Source organism: Rhineura floridana, chromosome 19 (assembly GCF_030035675.1).
Source record: "Rhineura floridana isolate rRhiFlo1 chromosome 19, rRhiFlo1.hap2, whole genome shotgun sequence".
Lineage (NCBI taxonomy): Eukaryota > Metazoa > Chordata > Lepidosauria > Squamata > Rhineuridae > Rhineura > Rhineura floridana.
In genome coordinates this window covers 25,854,217-25,870,971 of record NC_084498.1, presented here as the reverse complement: position 1 = coordinate 25,870,971, position 16,755 = coordinate 25,854,217, and the positions used below count along the sequence as shown (strand labels likewise).

Below are 16,755 nucleotides of genomic sequence, written 5' to 3'. Positions count from 1 at the left end.
CACTGTTAGTGTTTCTCTTTAAAACACAGCATAGTTGTGTCTGTTGTTTTTATGTAAACTGCTTAGAGATGTTTAGTATATTTAGCAGTATAATGTTTAAAATATAAACAAACATAGGGTTGCCAGCATAGGATTCTGACATTGCTTCTCTGTCTTAAGCATGGCAATCATAATGTAATTAAGCAGTTAACACCTTATCTCCCTGCCAAAAAAAAAAAAAAAGATTCACACGCCTAATTTCTTTGTGTCAGTCTATTTGCTGCTAGATGCACAGGAGCAAAAGGTGGCAACCTGGACACAAAAATATGGACCGAAGAATTTCAGTGTGTTTACAGAAAAACATATCCTTTTCCACTAGCTTTAAGAATTTATGTACTATTTAAAATAAGGCACAGAGATAAGCAGCTATAATTATTTCCAAAATAGGAAAAGCCTTGCACGATCACGTCCATTGTGTTTAGAAAAGATAAAGCCAAGAATACATTTGATCTGTTGCTGGTTTTTACTTTTCATTTTGCTGCTTTTTTAGTAATTTGTTATGTGCATTTATTGTATTGTTTTAATTTTTTTTGTTGTACACTGCTGTGGGAGGCTAAAGTGGCTTTTACATAAGGCAAGTAAATGAATAAAAAGAACTATGAAGTATGGCAAGCTGCAACAGAGGATTGTGGATGCCTCCAGACAACCTGCATGTTGAGCATTTGTCCTGATTTGCTTGCAGGTAGGTTAGACAGCATTGCGTCAAAGCAAATGTTGTCCCATACTTCTCAGTGCATTTCCCCTTCACTTTCACTGTTTTCAAAAAGTCAATTTTTGGGGAGGTGGGTTTGTCGTGCAAGACCTCCAAATCAACTTTTAATTGCGCAATCTGAAATTGCCAGTACCTAACTGAATCCCATCAGAAGACAGCGACCGTCTGCAAGTGGCCTGTGTACAGAAGTGAGAGAGCTAGCTTTTCCCCCCTGAGAGAAAGAGGTCTTCCAGATGACCTCTTGAGCATTCATCCTGATTTGCTTGCACAAAGGTTATGCAGAAATTAGACTATGTCTGGTCTTTATTGAACATTTGTTTTTATTTCTTTGCAGAGAGGTTATATGACAACGAGAATTCATCCTGATTTGCTTGTGCAGTGTTTATATGCCTCATTAATCATTCATTCATCCCTCACTTTTCAAAGCTATCATCATCATCATCATCATCATTTGTTGGTCACCTCATACCCAATGGTCTCTAGGTGACTTACAACAGATTTTAAAACATACAACAGAAATTGAAAAACATACAATGTAAATAACCTAAAACCCAAATGAAAGAAATTAACTAAGACAGCACACCACAAGGGCCAAAAGGCCTGAGTGAAAAGGAAGGTCTTTGCCTGGTGCCTCAAGATGGATAGAGAAGGTGCTGGGCATGCCTTCCATGGGAGAGCATTCTACAGCTGGGGGGCCACCACTGAAAAGGCCTGTTTTCATGTTGCCACTCTCCAAGCCTCCCATGGAGAGGGCACCGAAAGAAGGGCCTCTAATGATGAGCACAGGATCTGGGTCGGTTTGTATGGGGAGAGGCGGTCCTTGAGATATTGAGGTCCTGAGCTGTATAAGGCAATAGGTCAAAACCAGCACTTTGAATTGAGCCCAGAAACTGATTGGTAGCCAGTGTAGCCATACCAGAATTGGTGTTGTACGCACTGACCAACTAACCCCAGTCAGCAATCTGGCTGCCGAACTCTGCACTAGTTGGCATTTCCAAGCCATCTTCAAAGGCAGCCCCACATATAATGCACTGCAGTAGTCTAACCTAGGGGTTACCAAAGCATAGACAACCGAAGTTAGGCTATACCTGTCACATCTCTTTGGCTATCTCCAGAATGTCACCGCTTTGTGGGAGAGATCCAAGTAGATACTATAAATTTAGATTTGCACGACTGAAGTGGATGAAAGTGCGGCGTTGCCCTAGCACAAGAAATCCACTTAAAACAAATGAAACTGACTTCTTCCACTGAAAAAAGTGACAGGGAAATGCACTGGACAAGGCTGGAATGAATGACTAACGGGAAACCGTATAAACATGCCACAAGCCAATCAGGATAGATGATGAACGCTCATCGTCCTATAACCTCTCCGCAAATGTATCAGAGGGAATGAGCCAGAAAGACCAGGCATAGTCTAACCTCCGCGTAAGCTTTTTGCCAGCAAATCCAGATGAATGCTTAATTGATGGGTATCTGGAGGTACCAGTTCCTAACCGCAAAATGTCTGTCTGTTTTTAAGCTGCACCAGAGGCCTTTAATTACACAAACCTAAATTCCCAGTATACGCCTGAATCCCTCCCACAGAATACCCAAGTTTTGAGGCCACCCAGGGAAGCTCTGTGACTCTCACCGCTGTGCATGGCAGCCTTGCCCTGCTTTGGGGACACCTGGCCCTCCTTCTGTTCCCCACTTTCTGTTCCATTTTAGGGCTCTGATGCCTTTAATAGCTGCATGGCAGACATCCATCAGGCCGGGTGTGGCATTCCCTGGCACAAAGATTCTGCTTTCCTGCTGCGGTTCCTGCCTAAAAGGCACAGGAGCCCTGCCGGAGACGGAAAATGACAACTAGGAACAGAATGTTCCTTGCTGATTGTGGCTCCCAGAGCAAGCTCATGCCAAAACTTTAATCTCGTTAATCCAAATGACTGGGCAGCGTCAGCGGGGGGGGGGAGATAGGGAAGGGTAAGTACCGAGCATAATTGTTCCCACCCCATCCTTCCCTGGGCCTCTTACAGAGATCTGAGCTGGGCGGGAGCCCTGGTTTGTTAAAGAATAAGCAAGCCTGTAATTCCTGGATGGTCTGTTGCAACACGGGGTGCAGCAACAGGACTTCCTCCACTCTGCTAGCTCAAATATCTAGCCAGTGGTCAGGTCCTAAACTCCTTCGGTAGGCAAACTGGCAAAACCAGTTGGGTGAAATCTGTTGAGGAGCATCCACCAGCCGTCATGGGGATTAGGTGTGATTCCATCTGCTGCGGCCCTCCGATTTATTTCAGCGATCAGGGGGGAGGTATCTCTGCTATGGGGGCCAAATGCGGCCTTCCAGAGCTCTCTGTCTGGCCCTCAGAACACTCCCCAAGCCACACCCCTCAGTGGCCCGGCTTTGCACCGCGAATGTCTTTGCCTGTCCGTGGACTCTGATCGTGCCTCTTGCTTCTCTGGACGGAGGCCAGGGGTGCATGTGCATGCAAAACTACAGGAAGAAAGTTTTTTTCTTTTGTCCCGCCGCCCAATTTTGCCTCTGGCCTCGCCCACCCCCAAGCATGTGGCCCTCAGAAGCTTTCTCAGAAAGGAATGCGGCCCTTGGGCTGAAGAAGGTTCCCCGCCCCCCTGGCGTAGGCCCCAAAGCCTCTGCTTGAGTTTGCTGCTGGCAAGGCAAGCCCTTGCACGGTAGCGGCTGTCATGGCAACCATCAGCGACAGGCAGAAACAGGCAGGCCTGCGTCGCCTGCCTTCTTCGGCAATGTGTGTGTGTGCACGAGAGGCAAAAGCCCTTTGGGAATTGTGTGTCCTCTCACTACAGAGCAAAGCAACAGCTGCCCTTTGGGCAAAGGGTCAGAAATGGAGGAGTGGCCTACAGCTCTCTTGCCTACGTCCCATTTCCCTCCCTCCGGTCATTCAAGGACACAGCCACTCCAGTAAGACAAAAATAGAGCTTTATTCAAAAGGCAACCGCAACTGGAGATGCCTTCGTGTGCTCTTGCGACGCCAGAGGCAGCACCGGGCTCCACCCGCCGTTGTCCGTCTCGTAGCAAAGGGGTGACCCAGACAGTTCACAAAAAGATGAACTTCAAGCATCCTGGTTGGGACAGTTCAGGCTGACTGAGACCACAGGCGAGGTTACTGCAAGGATTGTGCACTGCTGAAAAAAAGATTTTTTTTGGAGGGGAGGGAGTGGTGATGGCATCGCTGAATAGGACACCTGGACTGATATAATTCTCGGAAGAGCCCACATGTGCGTGTGCAAAAACTGTGCCAAACCACACACGCAACTTGGGATGGCGACGCCCCTGCTACCACAGTCATTTTGTTACACTCTTCCTCCTAAGACCACAGCATGGTATACATGGTTCCCCACCCACCCCTTTATCCTCACAACAACTCTGTGAGGTAGGCTAAGCTCAGAGACAACTGGTTTGGATGTAATGATCCCAGCTTTGTAAACCATGGTTTATGAAGCTAGCCTTTGTGCTCTTCCCCTCTCCTTGTACCTTCAGTGCTTTGGGGAAAGGCTGTCGCTCAGTGGTATAGCACCTGCCTTGCATTCAGAAACGCCCACGTTCAATCCTTGGCATCTCTGGGTAGGAATAGCCCCAGTCTGAAACCCTGAAGAGATCCTGCTAGTCTGTGTAAGGCAATCCTGAGCCAGACAGACCAACGGTCTGACTCAGTACTCGGCAGCTTCCTATGTTGATGCTGTTAAACCAAACCACGGTTTCCCATTACATGCAAAACAGGAAACTGCGTCTATACGTTACTATCCAGAATCTGAAAACCATGGTGCAGGAAGCCAGGATCATTATGTCCAAAGAAGGCAAGACGTCAGACTGCCTTGGTCTTGGTTTGACCCACTCTTGACAACTGATGCATCAGACTGGCTGTCCCAGAATACCTTGTACTTGATAGACAATTCGGGTGAAGGGTAGCAGGCAGATAGGGCGAAGTTCCCACTCTAGATATCTTGTGCATTAAACAAATGGAGGAGTTAATAAGATAGAGGAGACTGTCAGGATGGAGACTCCTGCGCTCAACATACCCCAGGAGTTCAGAAGAGATAGAAACCCAAGAATTCCTCATCGAAGATCTTATCTTCCCCTACGCCAACGTTAACATTCTAGCAAATTGTTGCAACTTGACGAAAATCAGAAGAGCCCATCAGCTGGATCAGGCCAAAAGGGGCCCATCCTAGTCCAGCATCCTGTTCTCACAGAGGCCAACCAGATGCCCCAAAGGGAAGCCCACAAGCAGGACCTAAGCGCAACAGCAACTCTCCCAACTTGTGCTCCCCAGCTTACTGTCTCCGACAGTGGAGGGAAAACAGAAGCGATAGGGTAGCTGTCCCAGCCAGCGTATTTTGGGTACCATTAAGACAGCAGGAGAGACAGGGCAGACCTGTACCTCCCACATGTGCAAATACTTTTTCTTGGGGGGGGGAGGTCTTGTGCAGAGGAACGTTCGTATCAATTGTGCCTCAAGTTAATTGACAAAGTGGTCCCTTGGTGTGTGTTTTTCAGCTCAGGCACGGACGTGGCTAGGACTGACCCCAATTCTCTCCCTCCCCCCCAATACACACACATCATTGCAAAAAAAGATGGTTTACATACTGGCATAGACACTCGCGGCTGGCCTTATATTGGCAATCTTATTCATCTGCTCCCCTCCAAGCAATGGCTTGAGTAACAGTCCTCATTCTGGACCGGATGGATTCTGGCAGCATGCACGGGGGTCAGCCATAATGCTTCAGTTTTCGCGTGAGTAAGACATGCCTGTATCCACATTTTCACCAGCCACATGAGTGTTGCCTCAACCTGTGATGCATATAAATCAGCCTTCCCTAAGCTGGTGCCCTTCAGATATTTTGGACTACAACTCCTCTGGAGGGTCACAGGTTGGGGAAGGCCGACATACAATGCACCCGAAATGTCGAGGGAGCTTTGCTGTCGACAACAGAGAGCCAACACTGGTACATTTTCCAGACACTATGGATGCATTCATTAACCTCATCAGGGAAAAATGTTGTGTATAAGACAGGCCAGCCAGCGTCCTGAGGGAACATGAGAATGCCCTTCTGCAGGAGTAGCGGAAAGCCAACCTACACCTGCAGATGAACGGCACAGCACAAGAGTTCCACGTCAAACTGCAGGAATGAAACAGTGAACACCTCCCTGCACACAGAAAAGCAGCATCTGAGGGAGTTAGGTTGGGCTAGAACCCTCTCCCTCACATGCTAGCTTTCTGCGGGCAAGGAGAAATCGGTCTGAAATGGAAATTCTGTGCCATGCGATTTTACTGTGTGTGCAGATTGGCCGATACTCCTTCAGAAACGTGTCCAAGAGTGTTTTACCCTGTGGGTGATAATACTGGCTACATTTACCCACTGCAGTGGGCTTCATGGATGCCCATTCACCAGAGGATGGCAGCAAACACATCAGTGGGGGGAGAAAATGCCCTTCTAATAGACGCACACAAGCCAAACAGTACGATTTTCTACGTCTAACAAGAGCAAGGAGCAAATGAGCACCCAGGCTTTATGCAGTCCAAGGATAGGGAACGTGTATAGTCCTACACATTTTGTCAGGGCTACAACTTACTTACTCAGCTGGCTGGGGCTGACCGGAGCTATGGTCTAGCAACACCCAGAGGGCCACAGCTTCCCCATCCTGATGCAGCCCCTTCAGGATTGGAAAATAATAGTGCATGTGTACTCACAAGCAAATGTGAACGCATTCTCTCTCACACACACACCTCTGTCCAGCAGAGTCAAGCAAAGCCCACCCATTCTTCAAAAGATGGCAACGATTGTGTGCAGACGTGCACACTACCCACACCACACATACACACACTTAATCCATCCACTAGAGGGCAGTAGTAAAAGAAAACATACATACATATAATTGCACTCCACCCCACCAGAGGGCAGTAGTGAACTGAAACAGACATAGAAACAGACCCACACACACACCCTTCTGAATGTGCAACACTTCATCTCCCTGGGCATTTTCCTATAGGGGAACTGCTCCCCACAGATTGTTCAGTACTTTGGTACTGAATGGGATGTGCAGGGAGCCCTCCTCAAGGAAAAGAGAGACCCTGTGCTACCTCCCTCTGTGGGCACACCAACCCCACTGCGCCCTCTGGCCTAAAGGGAACCAGTGCAAAAATTGGCAAAGGTGCAGGTGGCTTGCACAGATGAGAGGTAACGGTTCAGCACATTCAATTCCCAACATTTCTCGTTAAGAAAAAAACACAAACCACACCTGTGGCCTCTTTCCAATGTTAGTCCTGTGCAGAGAAGACTTGTTGAAAATAACAGACATGACCAGCTTAGGCCAACTGATTTCCATTAGTCTGCTCTGATCTGGATACATCCCTGTGGCCACAGGGGCAACCTTAGTGCAAGGGGCCACCTATTAATGAGCAGCAGGCGAGGTTAAACCTGCATCCATCGGTCAGCTAAGATTTAGCTGCTGCCTCTCCCTGGGAGAGCATTTGGCCAAGACATCTAGCATGCCTTAAAAAAATGGATTACTTTTCAATCATCCCAACTTCTTTTCCAAACTTTTAGCCCTTAGGTGGCCCTCTGATCAGGGGAGAGCACTGCTGTGGGGCATCTCCGCCATCCTCTGCCCAGAGGGTGCACGTTTGAATTCTCCACCTGGAAGGAGCTGGGAACCTCCCCGCATGTAGAAAACTAGCACTTCAGGGCAAAAATGAGCCTAGAACCCTCTTTCTGACATGCTAGCTTTCTGTGGGCGGGAATTTCATTTCATGCTGGCGAGAATTCAAAGATGCAGTCTCCGCCCCTTCAGTGGACACAGGAGGTACCTCCTGTGTCCCTATAAAAAACATCTGCTGTAGCTCTTGCCCAGCGTACAGAATGCCCCGGGGTCAGGTGGCAGCAAACTATTTGAGGGAAGATGAGCCTTCCTAAGTTTCTTCCCCCTGCTAATCATGACCGCCAGTGCCCCCTGTGCCAAGAGGCCCAACGGAGGCAAGAGCGCCAGCCTCCTCTCTCAGGGGCGATCAAGCCCTCCCCGCTTACTCTTCCTTTGCCCGCCCAGCCCGCCTGCGCCAGTAGGCCGCGATGCAGTCACAGTGGTGGTACATGAAGACCCCCGACAGGGTGAGCGCAACGCCGGCATAGCCAAGCAGACTCAGGCAGCTCCCGAAAAGCAGGTGCGAGAGCAGCAGGTTCCCAACGACGTTGAAGTTCCCGAGGACGTGGATGGTCAGGGCGGAGGTCAGCGAGATGACGCAGAAGCTGGCCAGGTTGTACAGGACCGAGCCCAGGCAACTCAGCAGGACGCAGGCCCAAAGGCCACCGCCGTAGGCCAAGGTGCCGTCCCAGGCGGGGCCGACCTCCAGAGCCAGGGCTGCCAGGAAGAGGATGCAGAAGCTTGGCAAGGAGGTCAGACACAGCAGCGTCAGCGAGTCCAGGCGCTCTTCCTGCAGGAGGGTGCCTGTGTTGGGGGGGAGACATCAGGGTCAGAGGGAGGCTCCCAAGGATGTGGAGAAAAGTGGGGGGGGCAGAGAGAGCTGTCCCAGGTACGGGCACCCCACAGAGTGGCAGAGAATTCCCCAACAAGCTTCCCTCCGGCTCTCAACGCCCTCAGCATCATACAGCCATGCTCGCCGTGGCCGATGGGAGTGGCCGCGCAAAACATCCGGAGGGCACCGGGTTGGGAAAAGCTGGCACAGCAGATCTGGCAAGGAGCAAAACGCAAGCATGGCCAGGGGTGTTCCAGCACAATAAGGAATGGCTGGGTGATTCTTTACCACAGCGGAGGGGAACAGGATCCAGATGGTGGGCTAGATCCTGACCTCACCCAACCCCATTTGGAGCACTTAGGCTAGCGGGGCAGTTTTCAGGGGAAGCATTTGCCTTCGCCTGCAGGGTTTGAAATCCTTGGCCATGTGATTTGGGGAAGGGATGTAGCTCAGTGGTTAGAGCATCCGCTTTGCAGGCAGAAGGCGCCAGGTTCAATCCCCAGCAGCATCTCCAGATAGGGTTGGGAAGGACCCCTGCCTCAAATCCCAGACAGCAGCTGCCAGTCGGCGTAGACAGTACTGAGCTAAATGGACCATTGGTCTGACTCTGTATAGGGGAGCCTCCTCTCTGCCTAATAGGCCTTTGCAAGCACTGCCAATCAGCTGTGCTCCCTGCAGGGGTGACGCATTGTCTGGGATGAACTACTGTAGACTGCAGGGAAGAGGCCTCACGTAATGAAATGCTTCCTCACAGTCCTCGCACATAAAAAACTAGCAGGTCAAGAAGAATGCATGTTGTTTCTGTGCAGTGAGCATTCAGTCCTGGCTGGGTGGGAGCCCCACCCTGCAGCTGAGGCCCTAACACAGGTGTACCACCTCAGTGAGAACTAGGTCCTTGACTCCCGACATTTACCAAGGCTGTATCTTTTCTTTTAAAAGGTGTGTTTTTTAAAATAAAAAAAGCTGACATAAAGCCTTAAGTGCCCTCTCCTCCAAAAGTAAACAGTCACTTGCAATTCTTTGAGTATCTGGATGAGAGCGCAAGAATGAGGAAGCATATGTCGAATTTGCATCACCTTGCTTTGGAGAGGAGAGGCCAGCCGTGAGAGAACGTCTTTAGAGCAGCGTGTCCCAACGTTGGGCCCTTTTAGACTATAGTGCCCATGAGCCCCAGACAGCATGTGTCATTTTGAACTACAGATCCCACCAGCCCCAGGCTGGGGATGATGGGAGCTGTAGTCCAAAACATCTGGAGGGCACCAGCTTCAGAAAGGCTTAGAGTTTTGCCGGTGTGAAATCTCACTGTCTCCTTTATTAGGTTCAGAATCCTGTAACTCAACAAGGGTTACAAACTGCTGTATGTTTAAGTTACACACACGCTTGTTGAAATAAACTATTTCATTTCCAGAATCACAGTCCAGTTAAGAATAAAGAATTTCCCACTGCAAATCTCCGTGCAAAGATTTAGCATCCCAAACGAAACCTGCTCTCTGCTCTGCTCAGCATTTTAAGATTTCAGCACAAGAATCGAATGAAGGATTCCAGGTTCAAATGCTGGCCAGGGCTGCTGGCCCAAGGAAGGGTTAAACTCTGCTTTAGGCAAGGCAAGAGGCATTTTACAGATATGCTAAATTGATGTAATTTGTCCATAATTTATTCACAGGGAGAATGAAGCAGGGCACTCATCTCCTTCGGCCGCAGCGAAGATTTCCCCAGACACTCCTCTCACCCACACGCTTCCAAGCGCATCTCTCCAACTATAAGGACTAGAAACTTGCTTCCAAAACATTTTGCGCGTTCCAGGCTCCCCCAGAAACCACAGTTCGCTTGCAACTTACTCTGCTGTATGGACTTGAGCCCGCGGAGGAAAGTGGCGGCAAAGAGGAAGCAGCAGCCAGCCTGATCGAAATGTACCTCTCCCACGATGCTCAGGGACGCCCCCAAGCATATGGGCACCATCGCAGCGTACTGCAGGGGGTGGTGGCACTTCCCCAACAGCACCTTGGAGAGGGCCAGGGTGAAGAGCGGCGTGGTGGTGTAGACCATCTGGGCAAAGTCCAGCTGGACGTAGTTGAGGCCCAAGTTCCCGAAAGCCACGCTGGCGCAGAAAGTCATGCTCAGCAAGAAAATCCTGGCCTTGGCTTCAGGGCTGAGGGTGGGGCTCCCTGCCCCGCCGGCCCGGAGCCGGGCCAAGGGGTTGCCCACCACCACGGCCGTCAGCATGTGCAGGGAGGAGAGCAGAACCGGGTACCGGAAATTGTGGATGGCAAAGATCCACTTGTTCAGGCTGGACATGGTGGTCCCGGTGGCCAGCCAGACCAAGATGGTGAACACAAGGGGCAGAGCGTGCCAGGGCTGGGCGGATGGCCTCAGCCCCCCATGCCGCCCCAGATCCAGCTTCCCAGGAGAAAGCGGCCACGCTCCATCGGCAGAGTTCATCCCGGCTTCATTTCTCCTCTGAGAGGGCAGGCACATTGGGGGCGGCAGCCTGGCAGAGGCAGGGAGGGACAGGGTCCCTTTGCAAACAGCTCTGGAGTTGGAGACCCCAAAGAGTAGCCCAAAAAAGGATCTTTAAGCCACCATGAATCCGATCTGGCTGTCACAGCTCATTCTCTCCTGGCCGGCCTCGGTGCCCACAGAAAGTTCGCCTCAGCCCTCTGAGCAATTTCCCCTCCTGTCTCCTCTCCAAAAGTCACTCCCAGTGACTCACCAGGATCCGATTTCCAGGCCCGGCCTGAATGAGCAAGAATCCCACGGCTTGCTTTCTCCGAGGAACACAGGAGAAATCCCCTGGGTGTGTCTTCAAGTCAGAAAACCTCTTTCAATGGGTTGGAAGGGCAGCTGCAATCGAAAGTGCCTGAGATGCGCCTGTTAGCTCTGGTGGGACGCAGATCCAGCAATCTCTCGGGACGCAGCAAGCCCCATCATGCCCCATCAAACAGATCAGATGCCTGAAGCCTCACTTAACAGGCTGCGGAGGTCTTTCTGCTTTTTGCCCTCCTGACTGAGATGCTGACCGGCTCGGGGATAGGCTTGGCGCTGTCTGCTGCCAGCTCGCCTTGGGCAGAGAGAGAGAGAGAGAGAGAAGCCGGCGGAAAGTTTGATGGCACAGCAGCCGGCGAGAGGCTCCTCCTTCCACGTCACCAGGGAAGGCAACAGCAGCAGCAACAACAGTGCACGTGCCCGTGTCCTTAAAGTGATAGAGGCCGGGCAACCCAAGCTCCGTGTGGGCCTGCCCAGGACGACTCATCGGTGGTTTGTCCCTGTGGGAGTGGAAAAAATGCAGACTGTAACTGGGGAAAGAAACAGCAACCAGGAGTATCCTAACCAGGCAACAAAAACAGTCGCCACGGAAACACAGCAAGGACCTAGAGAAACTGCCAGCATCCCTGCTTAATTCACAGCAAAGGAAATTTGCTCCCCCAGGAGGCAGGGATGGCCACCAACTTGGATGGAAGATACATCCATGCAGGAGAAGGTCTATCAAGGGCTACTGGCCATAATGGCTATTGCTCTGCCTCCACAGTCAGAGGCAGTATCCTTCTGAATACTAGTTGCTGGGAACTGCAGGAGGGGAGAGTGCCCTTGCGCTCCGGTCCTGCGTTTGGGGTTCCCTTAATGGGCATCTGGTTGGCCACTGTGAGAACAGGATGTTGGACTAGCTGGGCCACTGGCCTGATCCAGCAGCCAGGCTCTTCTGATGTTTTTAAGTTTAACCAGGCAGACCACGCTTAACATCTCACAGAGCGCAGAGGTATGGAATGAGGATGATTTGCGGTGGCTCCCATCTCAGTGTGGGGTGCACACGCCCAGTTTCTAATTCATGAATGCATATGTTGGAGATTGTCAGTGTGGGCCCACACCCTTAAGACAATCTGGTGCTCAAAGCAGGCATCAGGCTGGCCACAATTCTATTGCCATCTCACAGAGAACACTCTCCTGGAAACATGGGTGTATGATTTTTGCCTAAAACTTATTGTAGGGGTGCGAGGCAGTCCAGTTTACTTGAAGGATCGCCTCACCCCCTATGTGCCAGCCACGGCTTAGATCTACAGAACCAGAACTTTTACAAGGGCCACATAATGTCTGTTCTGCACTTACAAGAAATCGATTCTTCAGTGTTATAGCGCTCACACTTTGGAACTCCCTGCCCATTGATATTAGGCAGGCACATTGTTTTTGATGCCTGCTAAAAACTTTTTTGTTGCTGTTGTTGTTCCAGCAAGCTGACCCAGGCATGTAATTTTAATCCGCAAAGTTGTTTTCAAATTACTGATTTAATTCTATATTTTAATTTTTGTTAATGCAACTTGTTTTTAATGTTCGGAGTTTTTTAAAATATATTTTAATGAATACTTTCAACTCTCTGTTGCAAACAACTTAAAGATCTTTTGTTCTAGTAAGTGGTATACCATTTTTGATAAGCAAATAAATTAATACATATATTTGTGCTGACAAGTGTGAGCCCATGCCACCTATCTTGAACACATCCAAAGCATCAAGCTGGGCACTATTCTCTGCCATCTTACAGAGGACACTCTCTTGGAAACATTGGTTTATGAATTTCACCCAAAGCTTAGTGTCGGGTGTCACTCTCTAGATATGCTTGTTATCATTGGTAAGAGGGTGCCATGCTTGACAGCGTTTTGCACGCTGAGAAAGAATTTGGCCAGATGTGACTCTAATGCTGTCTCAGAGAGCAGGCTCTCCTGGGGGAGCGGGTGCAAGATTTGGGGTGAGCCAATCCCAATTCCTTAGCTGTAATTGTCTTTGAAGACCATGTGGCAACGGTCCTGAAAGCATGGCACTGGCTGCCGGTGAGCTACGGGGTCTACTTCAAAGTGTTGGGGACCCAAGTACCAATATCAATCATCTCAGACCCCCACAACCGGCAGGTGAGGCCTTGTTGGTGGTGCCGACACTGTGGAGACGCCCAGTTGGCATTGATCCACAACAGGGCCTTTTCACTGGTGGCTCCCCATTTGTGGAATGCCCTCCCCAGTGAGGGGCATCCGTCTCCCTCTTTCAGGAAGAAGGTCAAAAACCCAGGCATCTGATGCTGACGAAGACTGTTCCTGGCAACCCAGGTATCACTGGACAGAAGAACGTTTGTATCTCCAACTTTTTTTAGAACGTTTTTAATTGTTCTCAGAATGCTTTTGTTGTTATTGTTAAATTGGTGGTTTTTTTGCCCCTCAGGAAGAAGGGTGGGATATATATGTAGTAATTAATAACAACGGATTAACGAGCATCGTGCAAAAGCAAGAGCTTCGATTCTTTGATGCCCCCCCCTCGTGTTTGCGGCCCTTCAGATGTTGTTGGCACTTGCAGCTCCCAGCAACCCTGGCATCCAGCGGGGCCAACGAACAGGGATAATGGAAGCGGGAGCCCAGCCACATCTGGAGGGCTGCAGATGTTCCCCAGCTCAGCTTCAAAGCAGCCGGGCTGGCTGGGAGCTGGTGGGAGTTGTCCAAAACAGCTGGAGGGTACCACATTGTGGGAGGGTGGTTTAAAGCACCCTGAAGGTCTGGCCTTCTCTTGCGCAAAGCACCAGATGTCTTCAGATCATCCCTGGAGATCCTTCTTCACCCCTCCCCAGTCGTCAGAGTAGAGGCACATAGAGACAGGGGCTTCTCCGGGGCCACACCCTAGCTATGAAACTCTCGGCCCAGGGCATAGGGCAGTCAGCTTCAGGGGCCAAAAGCGGCCCTCTAGGCTTCTCTTTCTGGCCCTCAGAACTCTCCCCAGACCACACCCCTCACAGGCTCTGCTTTACTCCCCAAGCACAGCAAAGGAAATGAGCCCCTGGCTGGTCTGGATGGAGCATAGAGAGAGGAGCGCACGTGTGTAGAGAAACTAGCTTTCTGTGCAAAGCGAAACTTTGCTTTTCTTGCTCCACCCACTGTTGCTCCTACTCCCGCCCACCACTGTCATGTGGCCCCCAGGAGGCTGCCCAGATGGGATTGTGGCCCTCAGGCTCCAAAAGGCTCCCCAGCCTAGCAACAAGCGCAATTTCTTTCCAACCCGAGGCCACAATTGACCTTTACTAATGACTTGCTCTAAGACATCTGAATTTACAAAAGGGATGTGGCCACCGTGGCTCCACCGTCATTTTAAAAAGCGCTCACTATATCTGAATGCTAGGATGTTGTCCGCTCTGCTGTTCAACCCATTCGTTCATTTATTTTAACACTTTATAAACTGCATAATCTCTAAGCGGCACCTTTGATCAAACTGCAGACAAAACATCCCTTAAACCCACAAAAAGCAAATACTCGCTTAATGTATTGTTTTACACGTTCTGTAAACTGCTGAAATTGCACACAGTTTGAAATATGGGGATCACGCCCACCGCGTAAAGTAAATAAATATCCCACCTGTGCATAAGACACACGCACAGTTAAGTGGAAGCTCCCCTCGAGGTCACGTATGAAACCAGGAAGGGATGCCGCGTTTGTTTCAGTGTATACTTGACTGCGACAAGCAGCCACTGAAGAATTCATTTAAGGAAGAGGGAAAATCAGCCACTGGCGGGCTCTTTTACTGGCTTCTTAATCAGGTGCCGACAACCCAGTGCACCTAGATTAATGCCAGGAGCACACAACACAAGGGAGAAACTAATTAAAACTAATTGGGAGCCAGGGCTCCCAGATTTTGTCGTTCTGGTGGCTGCAAAGGGTTCACATACCCAGGGGTATGTAGCTCAGTGGCGGAGCACCTGCTTGGCACTGCAAAACAGAAATGTGAAAATGGAAATGGACTGCCTTCAAGTGGCTTCTGAATTATGGTGACCCTGTGAATAGGGTTTTCATGGGAAGCGGTATTCAGAGGTGGTTTACCACTGCCTCCCTCTGAGGCTGAGAGGCAGTGACTGGCCCAAGGTCACCCAGGGAGCTTCACGGCTGTGCGGGGATTCAAACCCTGGTCTCCCAGGTCGTAGTCCAGCACTCTAACCACTACACCACACTGGCCCAGGAAAAAAACCTGGAAAAATTCAGGGTGGAAATGGGTTTCCCCCCTGATTTTTCCAGTCCTTCACATCTCTAAGAGAAAGCCCCGCCCCCCCAATCTGAGGTCCTGAAGAGCCACTGCCAGTCAGTGTAGACAATACTGAGCTAGATGGACCAATGGCCTGATGCTGTATAAGGGCCCTTCCCATGTCTTAATGGAAGGACTTTGCATGCACAAGGTCCCAGGTTCAGTCCTTGGGATCCCCAGGTGCAGCTGGGAGAGACCCCTGCCTGAAACCCTGGAGAGCTGCTGCCAGTCAGTGTGGACCACTGTGAGCTAGATGGACCAATGGTCTGACTCAGTATGGTGAAGGGCTGTAGCTCAGTGGTTAGAGCATCGGCCTTGCAAGCAGAAGGCCCCAGGTTCAGCCGCCCAAGGGCATCTCCAGTAGGACTGGGAATATCCCCTGCCTGAAACCTTGAAGAGCTGCTGCCAGTCAGTGCAGACAATACTAAGCTGGATGGCGCAAGGTCTGGCTCTGTACAAAGCGGCTTCCCAGGGTTACTCAGGAACAAAGTGGATTTCTTTACTGCCGATTCAATGTATATCCCGCCGCTCCTCCCTCCCAGCAGGAGCCCCCTTCACTCGACGGGGAAAGCGTGCCGGAAATGCCTGCCTGCCTGCCGCGCGAACCGCACACGCGTCCATGAAGAGCGGGGTCACGTCGGAATCGAGCCTCCTTGCCTCTCCGCGGGCCGGGAGGAGACCCGGGGCCCCGGAGAGAATAGGCTCCAACCAGCCAGACGACGGGTGCAGGCGCGCGCGCGCTGTAGAGGGGGGCGCGTCGTCCTCAAGGTAACTTACCTTCATTGCAGGCGGCCCGGGGGCGGGGGCTTCTCGGCCTCGCTCGCGGCTCTGCCCAGATGGCCGGGCTCGGCATCCGAAGCAAGAGGTCTCCGGCCCCCGGCGATGTCCGGCGCGGCCCGGCGTCGCCCCTTTTCCCAGGCTGACCCCCCTCCCCGAAGCCTAAAGGGCGAGAAAAACCGGGGACAGAAAGGAAAGAGATGTGCGGAGATGAGGGAGGAGTAAGAGGATCGCGCCGGTTCCGCAGCTTCGTCTCCCGGGCTTTGCCAAACGAAGCCGAGCCGGCCCGAGCCGTCTCGCCGGCGCCCCCTCCTGCCGGCGGAGGGGTTGCACCGGCTGGGAAGGGGCCGGGGAAGCGAAACAGCGCCTCCTGCGCCCCCGCGCAGCAGCAACCATCACCACCACCACGGGGATGACGCAGGAAGGGCCCAGGCTCAGCGGTAGAACATCTGTTTTGCACGCTCAAGTTCAATCCCCGACATCTCCAGGTAGCGCTGGGAGAGGACCCAGTTTGGAACCCAAGAGAGCTGCTGCCAGCCAGCATAAACGATACTGAGCTAGATGGGCCGATGTTCTGACTCACTATAAGGCAGCTCCCTGTGTTCCTATGAATGGAGGACCTTCCACAAATCTGTCCATGGTGCGTTTCCCACTGCAGGGAGACAAGCATGAAGGGAATTCAGCTACAAAATCTTACATTAA

General features: G+C 51.1%; 1 protein-coding gene across 1 annotated transcript; it reads right to left on the bottom strand.

Moving 5' to 3' along the window:
• Positions 1-3,669: 3,669 nt before the first annotated feature.
• Positions 3,670-16,442, bottom strand: SLC35E4 (solute carrier family 35 member E4). The gene is made up of 3 exons (XM_061602370.1): positions 16,054-16,442; positions 10,077-11,501; positions 3,670-8,210 (listed from the first exon to the last, which is right to left on the bottom strand). The coding sequence occupies exons 2-3, from the start codon at positions 10,711-10,713 to the stop codon at positions 7,789-7,791; spliced, it is 1,059 nt and encodes a 352-aa protein (XP_061458354.1). The 5' UTR covers positions 10,714-11,501; positions 16,054-16,442; the 3' UTR covers positions 3,670-7,788.
• Between the last annotated feature and the right edge of the window lie 313 nt (positions 16,443-16,755).